This window comes from Lycorma delicatula, chromosome 1, assembly GCF_047948215.1.
Source record: "Lycorma delicatula isolate Av1 chromosome 1, ASM4794821v1, whole genome shotgun sequence".
Classification (NCBI taxonomy): Eukaryota; Metazoa; Arthropoda; class Insecta; order Hemiptera; family Fulgoridae; genus Lycorma; species Lycorma delicatula.
This window is the reverse complement of record NC_134455.1, coordinates 138596562-138610317: the sequence shown is the minus strand read 5'-3', so window position 1 is coordinate 138610317 and position 13756 is coordinate 138596562. Positions and strand designations below refer to the sequence as shown.

The window sequence follows — 13756 nt, the reverse complement described above, 5'->3', positions numbered from 1 at the left end:
AAAAGATAGAAAAGAATTTAAAAAAGTAGCATGATATGGGAAGACAGTAAGGAAAGCAATATTTTTATTTTTGACAGAGTCAAGTAATAGTGCATTTTATAACATAGACAATGTTTATGTGTTGGATTCTGATTGACATTTGCTGAATATAAATCAGATAGGAGAAGGTCAGTGAAGTGGTCCGTTCAAAGTTAGGAAATACGAGGGTAAGTCAATTATTATCCACAATGTAGTTATAAATTTTATTGCAATACAAATAGGAAACGTACATGTACATCATTTTTCAACATAGTCCCCTTGCATTTCAACGCACTTGGTCCATCGTTGCACAAGCTTCCTGATGCCCTCATAAAAGAAGGTTTTCGGTTGGGCTGCGAGCCAAGAATGCACCGCCTCTTTTACTGTTTCGTCCGAGTTCAATCGACGGCCCCTTAATGCTTTTGAGGGGACCAAACAAGTGGTAGTCAGAAGGAGCAAGATCAGGACTATACGGAGGATGAGCCAGTACTTCAAAGTCGAGTTTCAGCAGTGTGGGTAGCAGTATATGGACGGGCATTGTCGTGCAACAACAAAACACCTTTCTACAGCAGTCCTCGGCGTTTGCTTCGAATTTCAGGCTTCAGCTTGGCAGTAAGCATCTCACTGTTATGCACACTGTTTATTGTCGTGCCTCAAGAATGTCCCATTCTTTACCATTGCGATCTAAATGTTTTTGGCAGATGTCCAAGCGTGCAACTGTGTGAGTTGTTTTGAGATCCATCTTGCATAGACTTCATGAAACCCAAGTCTATTGCGGATGATTTCGTAGGCAGAACCGTGAATAATTTGCAGACGATGTGCCACTTCATCAATATTACTCGTCTGTCTAAGAAAACCATGTCATGTGCACGCTTAATGTTTTCCTCATTTGTGGCGGTAAACGGTCGTCCGGCTCCTTCGTCGTGCGTAACACTTGTGCGACCGTTTTTGAATTTTTCAATCCGTTCGTAGATACACAGTTGCGGCAACACACTGTTCCCGTACTGTACCGAAAGTCTTCGATGAATTTCGGCCCCCTGATACACCTTCCGACCACAAAAAACCGGATCACTGAACGTTGCTCTTCTTTGGTGAAAACAAAAAGCGGAGCAGCGATGATGGAATTAACCTAGCAGCATCAAACTTGCACAGACATAACAATAATTAAACCACGCATGCGTCATCTACGTAACACAACAGTACTGCGAACATAACTAAAAAAAATATAACTAAATTGCGGATAATAATTGACTTACCCTCGTACATAAAAAGTCTCATAATTTGAACAACTTGAAAACTGAAAATTTTCAAGTGTTATTAGTTACTAAATCGGTGAAGAATCCATCATAAAAAAAAAAAAAAAATGTTGTGCCATAGAGAATTATTTGCCTCTGCCTCTTAACCTGAAAAATTATTATTTATTGGAAATATAAAGAAATTAAAAAATGAATAGCTTCCAGTTTTTTGGAGGGTTATTGATATTATGTCCAATTTATATTATCTCCAATTTTGTTAAATTGGAGATCGTGTCTGGCCAACGAGAAACTGTGAAGGGGGCTTAAAAGTAGTTGCCTCAAAGCCTCTTTCCATGATATAATACAGGTTGGTACACTGTATGTCACCAGGTCGTCTTGCGTTTAACCCAAGATCTTTTTTCATTACTTCCTGAAGAGTTGAGGAATATTTAGGAAGTGAATGAGGAATATTTATCTCTGAAGACTTTTTCCTGATTGAAGAGAAGATTGTAAATATGATCTTCAACAATATCAGATCTATTCAATCAAATAGAAGGTCATACTGATTGTGGACTGTTTCGTTGAAAAAGAAGCACTTTTTCCCTCCTTGACAGTATTACTGATAGATCTTCCCTACCAAAACCTAAACGAGTATGTCTATTATGTTTTCATAATTTTCATTTGTGTTACTGTGTTCATGCATCCAAACGTTTGCAACGAGCTTTTCTTCAACTGAATTCTCACTTGTTTCTGACATTTTAACTTAACACTGCACAAATCAAAATTCTTGAATATGTGGAAATAACATCAACCTCTAACAAACCTGGTAATTTATTGAGTAAATGATAAGAGCTGATTAAACCTTACAATCACCTGATAAAATTTATAGTTACCAACCTGTTTATTATATAATAGAAAGTGATTATGGCCTTCAGGTAGAAATTTGTGTCAGTGCAGGGTTGTGGTGAATAAAAAGTATTTTAGTGGTAAGGTTAGAAACTAACATTTCCTAACATCATAATTTGGGTAAAATTTAAATCTTATTTGAACTAATGAGGAAAGGCAAATGGGATGTTTAATAATAGCATGTAATGCAGAGTGTCCACAAAGTCCCCTTCCATGTTGTAACACACAGGTTGGTAACAATCTCATCAAGCTATCTTGGGATAAACCCTAGATCTTTTTTCATTTTTTCAGAAGTTTTGAATGGGGAGATGTGCTGAACATAAATTCCTAAGAATTTCCTTACAGCATAGGAAATATTTATTTTCTGTCTAGTGAGGATTTCTATAGGTTTAAAATTTGTTTCGGGAGGTATGTCATGAGGTAGGTCGTGTTATAGTAATAAAGCAATAATATTTGGTGGAGATTTTAATGCAAGAGTCAGGAATTTAAATCAGGTAGAGCGTGATTTGATCCATAGCAGCTATGTTTTTGGTCATAAAAAGAATTCATTGAACAGTGAGGTAAGCAAGAAAGGTTGGTTAATTGTTGAACTTTTCAAAAGCTTTAATTTTGTTTTAATTAATACTAATAATTCAGCACATTTTTCATATACCCTAAGTTCAGTCAGGAAAATAACCATTGATCTTGTTTGATAATATGGGAACTGTAGATTTGATGGAAAACCTATAGATGAAACAGTTGAACATTGTCGGATCATTTCCCAGTAGTTTTAAGTTTGGATCTGCATAAGGTTAGGAAAAAAATTGTCAGGGTTTGAAATGGAAAAATGAGAAGTTTGTTTTTAGTAACATTTATTTTCACTAATTAGTAATAAATTTTAGTCTATAATTTTGATGAATATTTTAAGACGGGATATTGGAAGTTGTAGAATGGGGACATGAAGTATGTGCTCAATATCAATAGAGTTAATTTAATTTTATGTCATATCCGTAGTTTGATAGGTATTTTAAATTATTAAGAAAGAAGGTTAAGAAAGGACCTTATAAGTTGTAAAAAAGAAATTTTTGTAATGGAGAATCTTAATATTTATTTATCTAATTAAGATTAAATAGGAAGACACCAAGATATTTATTATTTTTACACTGTTCAAGAACAGTGTGACATTTCATCTATTGTTTTGATTGATCATGAAAATTATTAAATTGTTTTAGGTGTAAATTGAATTTCGAGGAGTTTGGTGTATGAATTTAAGAGGTAATCATGCGGTTGATTTAGATTCAAGGATCGCTGTAGTTTTCTATAATTGTTGTTTGCTTTTGATGCTCTGAAAACATTTGATGAATTTCATCACTGTTTTAAGTAAATGTAGAAATAAGTCACCAAGGCCAGATTGTTGCAAATGAATTTTTGAAATATAAAGGATGAACAGTATATACTTGAAGTTTATTAATAACATTTTTTTAAACAATAAATTTGTTCCCGACTCACAAGGGAAATGTGTTTCTAAGAAGGGAGAAATTTTTTAAGTAGCGGAATAAATGTGTTCCATAGTACAGACTTATCACTTTGGTGAAGTGTATTATAAAACGTCTTACGCAAGTGTTTCTTTTTCAGTGTGTGGACAGGTTTGCTATAGAAGAAAAATTACTCCTTGAATTTCAGTTGGGGTTTAGGGAAGGGAGATAATTTATTTATATTGATCATAGTTATAAAATTACATATTCTTGTAATTATGAGCAAAGGAGGGGGTTCACTCTTTGATTTCTTTATCAATAATAAATCAGCTTTTTATTTATTTATTTTTTTGATCATGCTATTTTATGGATAAGTTGTTTGAGAGGGGTTTAGATTCCAAACTGCTCAAAATACTACTATTAAGATGAAAAAAGATTTTTTTTTAATTTAAAAGATGGAAGATGGGGATTAGGAGTTTGTGGAAGTGAATCAGAGGGAAGTTCTGAGAGGCAAGACCTTCAACCCCCCCCCCCCCCTCTTGTCCCACTGTTTCCACTTTATTTGTGGCAGATTTATAGCAATTTTTAACCGATCAAAGGGTAAGGTTGTATCAGTTCATCATTTGTTCAAAATATTTATGACTGCTTTTGCTGACAATATAATGATTCTATCTGAATTTTATATGTTCATTAAAAATATTTTTCAAGCACTGAGTTTATGTTGTGAAGCAAATAAATTAGTTGTTATATAAATAAAACTAAAATTAAAATTTTTAGGAAAGAAGGACATGAAAAATAAAAATATATACTCAATTTTATATAATAATGTTGGGGGTAGAGATTAACAAAGAGGTTAGATATTTCAATACAGTTTTTAAGCAGTTTGGTTTATTTGAAAGAACAGTGAAAATATTTTTTACCAGAAGCATATGTAGCTATTACCACTGTCTTATCATCAATATGTACAACAGAATTACACAGTTGGTTAGTGTATAATACCCTTTTCAATACTTCATTTTGTTCTGTTTTGTTATTTGTATCTTCATTATGGTACTAGACAGATAATTTTTAAAACATACAGCATTTTTTTTAAGAGACTGTTGCTGTTGCATAATTGCATCAAATTATACACTAAGGAGAGAAATAGATAATACTCATGTAGTGCTAGCATTCCTGATAGATTTCTGTTTTAAATATGCCATAGGGTTTTTAAATATTAATGACTACTATTACTATTATTATTTTAATATATATATATATATATATATATATATATATATATATATAATTATTTTAATTACTTCTATTACCTGAAATTTATCAAATCAGTTATAAAATAGGAAATGGAAATAGATTTTAGGTAATGAATTTGATAATCTATTAATTAAGCAAAGACTTATTAATTAGACTTATTAAACCTGTTAAGTTCAATCAACTTTAAAGTTTCAGTACTGTAAACAACTAATGGTATACTGCTGTACCAAAATTCAACTTTCTACATGTAAAATTTTGATAATACTTCTCTTATAGCTATAACTGCTGCAGCAGTTGTGTAACTATTGTCAGAAAAGAAAAAAAAAATATTGTGAATATAAAGAAAATTGGTGGTTATGGATAATGCAAATAATCCTAAGATACATTTTTTTTTTAATAAAAATATGATGCCATCTGTAAGTACAATTATGCAGATTAAGTTAAGGAAGTTCATTTTAGGAAAGCAGGTTACATGAATCTGTGGGAAAATTTGAACAAGCAAGGTTTAGTGGAAAACTATGATGTGTTAATTAAATATTTTGTGTTACTATTTCATGAATTTACATAGTGAGGTGTACAAAACTTTAAAATGTAATTCATTTACAGCATATTAATGTAAATTTTGAATTGCAGAATTATGTTACATTTAATTTATTGTTAAAAAAATTAAGACTTGTATAATTTAGATTGCTAAGTCATGCCCCCCTAGATTTATAATAAAGTCTGATTATTTTAACTTAAAGAATTTGGATTATTGTAATAATTGCTACAAACAAATAATTTGATACATGTTATAAATAAGGGAGACATATTTAAAGTAATTGTCTTCTTTAAATTGAGACAATATTAAAGAAAATTATTAGTATTTAATTAAAATTTTATTTTTTATGGAAAGACTGAACTTTTCATTTATTATTTTGTTTTTTTATCTAGTAGTGTATGAATAAAACACTTGGTTTTGTATTATTGAAATTATTTGTTTGTTTATTGATATGAAAATGTGATGTTATTTGTACAATTTGTGCTAATTGATGTGATAATGGCAAACGCCAGTTATCAGATTTAGTTATTCTTATTTTATTTATTTATTTTATGAATTAAGGATGGACATATAAAGAATGGTAAGTGTTTTCTGTAACCAAAAGATTATAGTGTGGTTTTATTTCATTTCGGTTTGTAACACATTAGCTTTGTTGTGTTCTGTTTAAAGTTTATAAATTGTACCTAAAGCTAAGTAATGGAGGAATATTGTATTTTTTGTTTTAAAATAATCTTAGCTAAGTAAAATAAAGAAATACGTACAATTTGAAATGGATGAGAAAATTGCTCATTGACCAGTTTTTCAACACTATGTGACAAACATTTTTCACTATAAACAGGAATGTTCCTTATGAAATTTTTTTGCAAGAAATCTTTTTGACCTTTAAAAAATACATGTCATTTACTTGTAGCCTCCTTCAAGAGCTACCTTGTAAGCAAAGGTGGTACAAAATGATTTGCTTATTTATGCTTCAGCATAAAATGAATTCCTACATAACTAACTGCTAACCAAACTGTGATTCCACCTAATGATACATTTTGAAACTATTTGGTATTATTCTGTTTTTTCCTTATCAATTTGGGACCTCTTGTTTACAGCTACCCCCATATATTTTACATATTTCTTGTGGAATCTAATAAAAGAACACATTTCAGTTAATAAAACCTATTAGCTCTCATATTTTTCTTAACCTCCGATCATATATAACAAATCAAGGTTAGATTTTTTGCTGTTAATTTGATTGATTGGAAGAGGGCCAATGTATTTATTAGCCTTGGTTCAAATTTGCTGTTACCATTTGGACAGCAGAATTAATCATCAGTCACATAAAAGATATTTGTTGATTGGCATAGACAAGTGTCTACATCAGTTTAGCATCGCTTCACAATCCTGCAAGTAAATACATCCATCCTCATTAAACCCTTTTCAGTACATGCTATATTTTTGTGATTGTATTTATTGGCACAAATTTTTTTTGCCTAATTCTTAATAAACATTTTTAAATCTTTAAAAATAAAATAATTAAATAAAAATTCAATAAAAAATAAATAATTAAACTAAATAAAATTTTATTGTGGAGTGGACTGATGTAGACTCTTTAATGTTAATTGAATAATACAGAGAAAAGAACTGTTGTGGAATCTGACACACATTTATTACAAAAGTAAAGAAAAGCAACATGTGGATTGATATTGATCAGTTGTTAAGCCACGATTCAACAGAAGTGAAGAAGAAAATGAAGTTATTATTAACTTCATTTTATCATGAAAAACAAAAAGAAGAATGTAATGCAGGATCTGGGAAAGAAGAGTTTTAATCTGTAAATATTACTAGTTTGCTTTTAAAACTATGATGTTCTCGGTAGGAAAATAAGTACAATTAAAAGTACAAGAATAAGACTACAGTAAATTATAAAATGGAAATGCTATGTACAGTTACTAGGGAATGTTAACCAATTGGTTGTTCCCAAGGATGAGCATGTAAAACCCTATCACTGCTAATCTATTGTGTATAACATCTAATCAAATTGAGTTCCTCATTTTGGTTGGCCTTTGTTTGCTATACATATTTGGATCTTTATACCTGCCAAATAAGCAGAAAATGTAACTTTTTACTTTTTTATTTCCATTCTTTAAGTGACTACATGTTACTGCCCTATTACAACTGCTGATGAGAAATAAACTTTTGCAGCTCATTAAAACCTGATGAAAATTTGTAGTCAGGACTTACAAGTGAAAGGCAGAGATAGTACGGCTTCACCTTAGAGGTTTACACTGTCAACATAATATTCTTTTATGTACATCTTTGTAATAAAATAACCAAAAATATTTAAAAAAAATTATGTAACATAAAATTGTACTATTTTTAGAAAATAATATTTATCTCTATGGGGAAATTGATAGAAATACTCATAAAATAGCCATGCCTGTTCCCAAATTATGCATGAGGTTAATTGAGTTACTTAACATTTTTTAAGTAACTGAGCGTATGGTTGAATTACAGTTTACATTTTTTTTATTTTATTCTTTTAATTTTTTTTTTAGGACAAATAAGTACCTGAAGAAATCATCAGTAACAAGAGTCTGTGCTGTTGGTGGGTTTTTCATTTCAATTCCTGTCTTCCTAACAGGTTAGATATTATTAAGCCTTTATATAGCTTTTAATAATATTTAAAAGATATGTGTATACATTCTGTGACAGTCATTCCTCTTTTAGGTTTTCTTCTCAAAGCAAATAAGTTATAAATTTTCTTTTTAAAGGATTGAAATATCCCCTTTGTTACAATAAAAAAAAAAAATTAATGCAATATTAAAAAAAAATTTATTCTACTAAAAATATATATATATGTACTTAAAGACATGTTTAGTTGAAATTTGCAGAGTAGCGTACTTCATGACCTTCTTACAGGAGTTTATAACTACTATTCACAATAAAAACATTCTATTCAATTGTCGGAAAATTTGTATTAGATCAGCCACAGTATAATAACAAAGTATAAAACTATCAATTTAGGAGGTTTAAATATAAAGGTAGATTTCTGTATGTATCAGAACATTATAAGCAGTTATTAATCATAATTAACTGTCAAAATCTGTGAACTAATTTATAAATACATACATATTAAAAAGAATGATGTAGTAGATGTTAATGATAAAAATAAATACACCTGGAAATGTTAAACAATATGCGATATTTAATGAAACATTTCATTTCATTTCATTTCCTATGGCTGACTGTGAATTGCAGTTTTTTTTTTTTTTTAAGAAGAGTAATAATAGAAGTCATCTCCATTTAAACAACAGTCTCAATTAAACATGTCATTTAGTATATATATATATATATTTTTGTCTTCAGTCATTTGACTGGTTTGATGTAGCTCTCCAAGATTTCCTATCTAGTCCTAGTCATTTTATTTCGGTATACCCTCTACATCCTACATCCCTAACAATTTGTTTTACATATTCCAAACGTGGCCTGCCTACACAATTTTTTCCTTCTACCTGTCCCTCCAGTATTAAAACGACTATTCCAGGATTCCTTAATATGTGGCCTATAAGTCTGTCTCTTCTTTTAGCTATATTTTTCGAAATGCTTCTTTCTTCATCATCAACACCTCTTCATTTGTCACTTTATCCACCCATTTGATTTTTAACATTGTCCTATAGAACCACATTTCAAAAGCTTCTAATCTTTTCTTCTCAGATACTCCGATTATCCAAGTTTCACTTCCATATAAAGCTACGCTCGAAACATATACTTTCAAAAATCTTTTCCTGACGTTTAAATTAATTTTTAATGTAAACAAATTATATTTCTGACTAAAGGCTCGTTTCGCCTGTGCTATTCGGCATTTTAATCGCTCCTGCTTCGTCCATCTTTAGTAATTCTAATTACCAAATAACAAAATTCTTCTACCTCCATAATCTTTTCTCCTCCTATTTTCACATTCAGTGGTCCATCTTCTTTATTTCTACTACATTTCATTACTTTCGTTTTGTTCTTGTTTATTTTCATGTGGTAGTTCTTGCATAGGACTTCATCCGTGCCATTCATTGTTTCTTCTAAATCCTTTTTACTCTCAGTTAGAATTACTATATCATCAGCAAATCATAGCATCTTTATCTTTTCACCTTGTACTGTTACTCCGAATCTAAATTGTTCTTTAACATCATTAACTGCTAGTTCCATGTAAAGATTAAATAGTAACGGAGATAGGGAACATCCTTGTCGGACTCCCTTTCTTATTACGGCTTCTTTCTTATGTTCTTCAATTATTACTGTTGCTGTTTGGTTCCTGTAAATGTTAGCAATTGTTCTTTTATATCTGTATTTGAACCCTAATTTTTTTAAAATGCTGAACATTTTATTCCAGTCTACGTTATCGAAAGCTTTTTCTAGGTCTATAAATGCCAAGTATGTTGGTTTGTTTTTCTTTAATCTTCCTTCTACTATTAATCTGAGGCCTAAAATTGCTTCCCTTGTCCATATACTTTTCCTGAAACCAAATTGGTCTTCTCCTAACACTTCTTTCATTCTCCTCTCAATTCTTCTGAATATATATATATATATAGGCTTTGGGATCATCCTATGAGATTTGTCTAGTACTATTAAAAGATTAGATGCTAAAATAAAACAATAAAAATATTGAGCTATAATTTATATTTAATGTGTTTAAAAAATAGTAAAGAATTCTGGTAATTTACAATTGTACTTTAAAAAAAAAATAGAGTAAAATACTGATGTATTACACAATAAATAGATAAATTGTCTTGTCCCTTTGAAAAAAAAAAAACATACTCTTAATTTATATTTATACATTAAAAAAAAACAATCCAATCATTGCAAATTTCTGGATTGGGCTGGAGAACTGCTGTTGGCCAGTGCTATTGCTGAACTGTGGTTGGACTTTACTCTCTTTCCTCCTTACTTTATAATTGGGGCACAGTTTATGAGTTCACAGCGTTATTGCTGGATTCCAACATATGTGACAACTAAAATCCAACTTGTTAGACCAAGGTTGAGGAAATTAAAAAACTTTTCAAAATATTAAGATGAAACTACTGTATTGAAGTAAAATATATATTGTATAAATAAAAAAAGGAAAGAAATAAATTTATAAAATGTATAGAAAAATTCCACTTTTTGGATGATGAAATATGCCCACCGTTGATCGAGATAAAGTAATATTAAAGAGTATAATTTAAGACTCATCGATAATTCAGAACTCTATATTGCCTTATGGCTGACACCTCTGGTAATAACCTTAAATATTTATGTGAAAATAAAAATATATGTTAATGATTTTTTTATAAAATTAAAACAGTTCCTTTTATTATATAAAGCAAAATGAACATAGTGATAAATAAAAAAGGCCTAATCAATGTCCAGAAAATCCTAAAACAATAAAATTTGAGTGACGAAAATCTGCCCTGTGTTATTTAAGTTTAATAATTAGAATAACAATTAAATAAATGCTTAATTGCAATTAATTTTGATGAGAATAAAATCATGTACAGGAACGTGGTTATTGTGTGAGAAAGTAGCTATTAAATGAATCATAATTTCTTCCTCTCCTCAAAAAATTTAAAAACTCTAAAATATGATAAAATTGAAAATTCAACTGCATCTTGGGCAATTACATTATCTTATAAGTAAAAAAAAAACAAATTTGAATTTTGAAAATCATTCCACAGGTTTACCAGTTACAAGCAGATAAAAAATAGAAATAAACAACCTAATTTTTATCAAAAATAAACATTTCTTTTTGCTCAAGAATAATCTTTTTGCTTTTTCATGAAATGGGTGGATTTTTAAAGTATTACTAAAATCAAATAAAAATAGAAGTAGAGATATGACAAAAATTATTTAGAATAAAGTGGACAGGGCAGTCAAAATGAGATACTACAGGATGCAGTATAGTTAAACTCTTTGTAGTTGGAACATCCAATTACTAGGATTTCAACAAAAAAATTACTAGTGACCCCTAGCTGCTTCGCACCATTATTATTATTACAAAATAATGTTATATATTAAAAACATTTTCTAAAAACTTATTCCATTTACAACATGTCTCACCTACAACCCCTTTGTGTTTCTCTTTCCTTTCCTATCTCAGGTAAAATGAGTGCTTCATCTTACATCTGTAAATTAAGAAGAAAGTTGTAATGTTCAGAGAAGAAAGTAATGTTTAGTTGTATTTAGAATTCTCACAAAGGTTTTCATGATTTCTCATGAGTCCTGAGACTTCAATTCTTGAACAGATTGCAATATATATCTATGAAAATTCAAAATCTTTTGACAATATTCTTTGTGAACTTGTTAAGTGATCTTAAATGACCTCCAGTCAATCATTTTGGACTCAGCAAAACAGCAACTCTGTTAACTTCAGCATTTGCAAATTGTTCTTGTTTAACAGGTTTTTATTTTGTAGGTAGGTTTTTATTTTGTGCTGAGGATATTTCTTCAAAATTCCTAACCTAGGTATTTTTTGTATGAGAGATGAGACAAGATCATGATGAAGATTAAAATATTGGAATACTCCCTACAAACAGCTGGGCACAGTCATTTTTGTAATATGTTTTTACAGTGAAGCATTTTATATGTCACTCCACTGTTTAAAGTCAATTAATGGCAGCAATATGATTCTGCATGATAATCAGTGGATACACTCAAAGAAAATTAAGTCTTGCTGACATTGTAAAGAAATTTTCCCATTTCTTTGGCTCGCTATGTATAGCTATTCATAGATTTTAACCATTGTCAAAACCTTGGGAAGTTTGTTAAATTGAAAAAAAAAAAACTGTAAAGTTTACTGTGATTTTGAGTTACGAGATTTAAGTCATTGATCATTATTGTACTTACTTTGGTGACTGAAAGGTGTTAATTGATCCCATTCAAATCAATAATTTTTTTGCTTGCAGTCATTCGCTTGTTTTACTGATGTTCCATTCCTTTATGTTTTGTCCTTATCTTTTATCCTCACCATAATTTTACACCCTACATCCTCTGCTATCTGTTTTTATCATTTTAATGAAATAAATAAACTTTTTTTCCTCATTGCCACATAATAAAACATTGTATAAATCATTATTTAGAATGGGCATACACTACTTACTGGATAAAAAAGACACTGCCTCAGCATTTGCCTGGATGGATAAAATTGCAAAAAATAGAATTAAAAAATAAATGTGATTAAAGTACAGACACTTATTTAAAATATAACTACATGGAATAATGTAAGGTAAAAATACATGAAGATATTATTTATAAAAAAATAATTACAAATTAATTCATAGTTGAGAAGGCGTTAATGAAAATTATTTGGGCATTTATTTATCTACAGGTTAAACAGAAATACAGAAGTCAAAATTTTAATTGTTTACATGGCATATGTGTTATTGCTTTCATAAACAGTCTGTGATACATTATTGATTCAGTTTTAAAATAAATTAACAAATTTTTGTAATGAAATGTGATGTAAATGAGAATGATAATGAGGAATTTATTAAGTTAGAGAAACATAACCACTTGTTTCAGAATTTTGCTACTTGGGAGGTAAAATTTTGAGGACGGTTGAAGTAGGGTAGAGATTAAAAGCAGAGTGGCGCAATAGTACAGAAAGCTTCGTGCAGAAAAGAAATCTGCTAGTATGTAATAATTAGAAAGATTTTGAAAATTCATGTAGTGAGCAGCATTTCATGATAGCAAAACAAAGAAAACAACAACATAAACAGAAAGAAAAGAATTGAGGGCATTCGAAGTCAGGTGGGAAAGTAAAATTTGAAGTAAAGAATTCTTAAGACAAATAGAAAAGGAGAGAAATTTGTAGCAGAATATTGTAAAGAGGTTGGCTAAAGAATTTTCTACAACTGTGTTCGACATAAAAATAAATGTACGTTGAAATAATTTTCAGTAACATCCTCTGAATTATGAATTATTTTGTGGCTTTTTTTTATATTTATCATCTTCATATATTACCCTTGCATTATTTTTATGTTGTGTTTTAAATAATTAGTATTGACTTTAATCAGATCTATGTTTTTTATTTTATAATTAATTGTGTAATATGTAACATTCAGGCAAATACTGGGACAAATCCTTTTTTTATTCACAGAGTAGCTCATCCACCCACTTCCATCATGATCTATATAATGCATTATTATGTAAAAAGTTGAATAAAAGATTTATTTATTGATCCAGTTTCAAGATAATCAGAAATATATATATTTAATATTCATTGTTAATGCTGAAATCAATTTTGAGGATAATATAGAAGGGCTTTAACACGTTGGCTGAAGTACTGGTTTTGTAGGTCCTGTACAAGTATTTATGGTGAGGTGTCCTATTCT

The 13756-nt window shown here is 29.7% G+C and overlaps 1 protein-coding gene across 1 annotated transcript in view; it reads left to right on the top strand.

The window, feature by feature from the left end:
• Positions 1-13756, top strand: part of LOC142323057 (uncharacterized) — a 134004-nt gene that overhangs the window by 109965 nt on the left and 10283 nt on the right. Inside the window, exon 3 of the mRNA XM_075362175.1 lies at positions 7952-8037. Coding sequence (XP_075218290.1) covers positions 7952-8037 — 86 coding nt within the window. The remainder of the gene's footprint in view (positions 1-7951; positions 8038-13756) is intronic.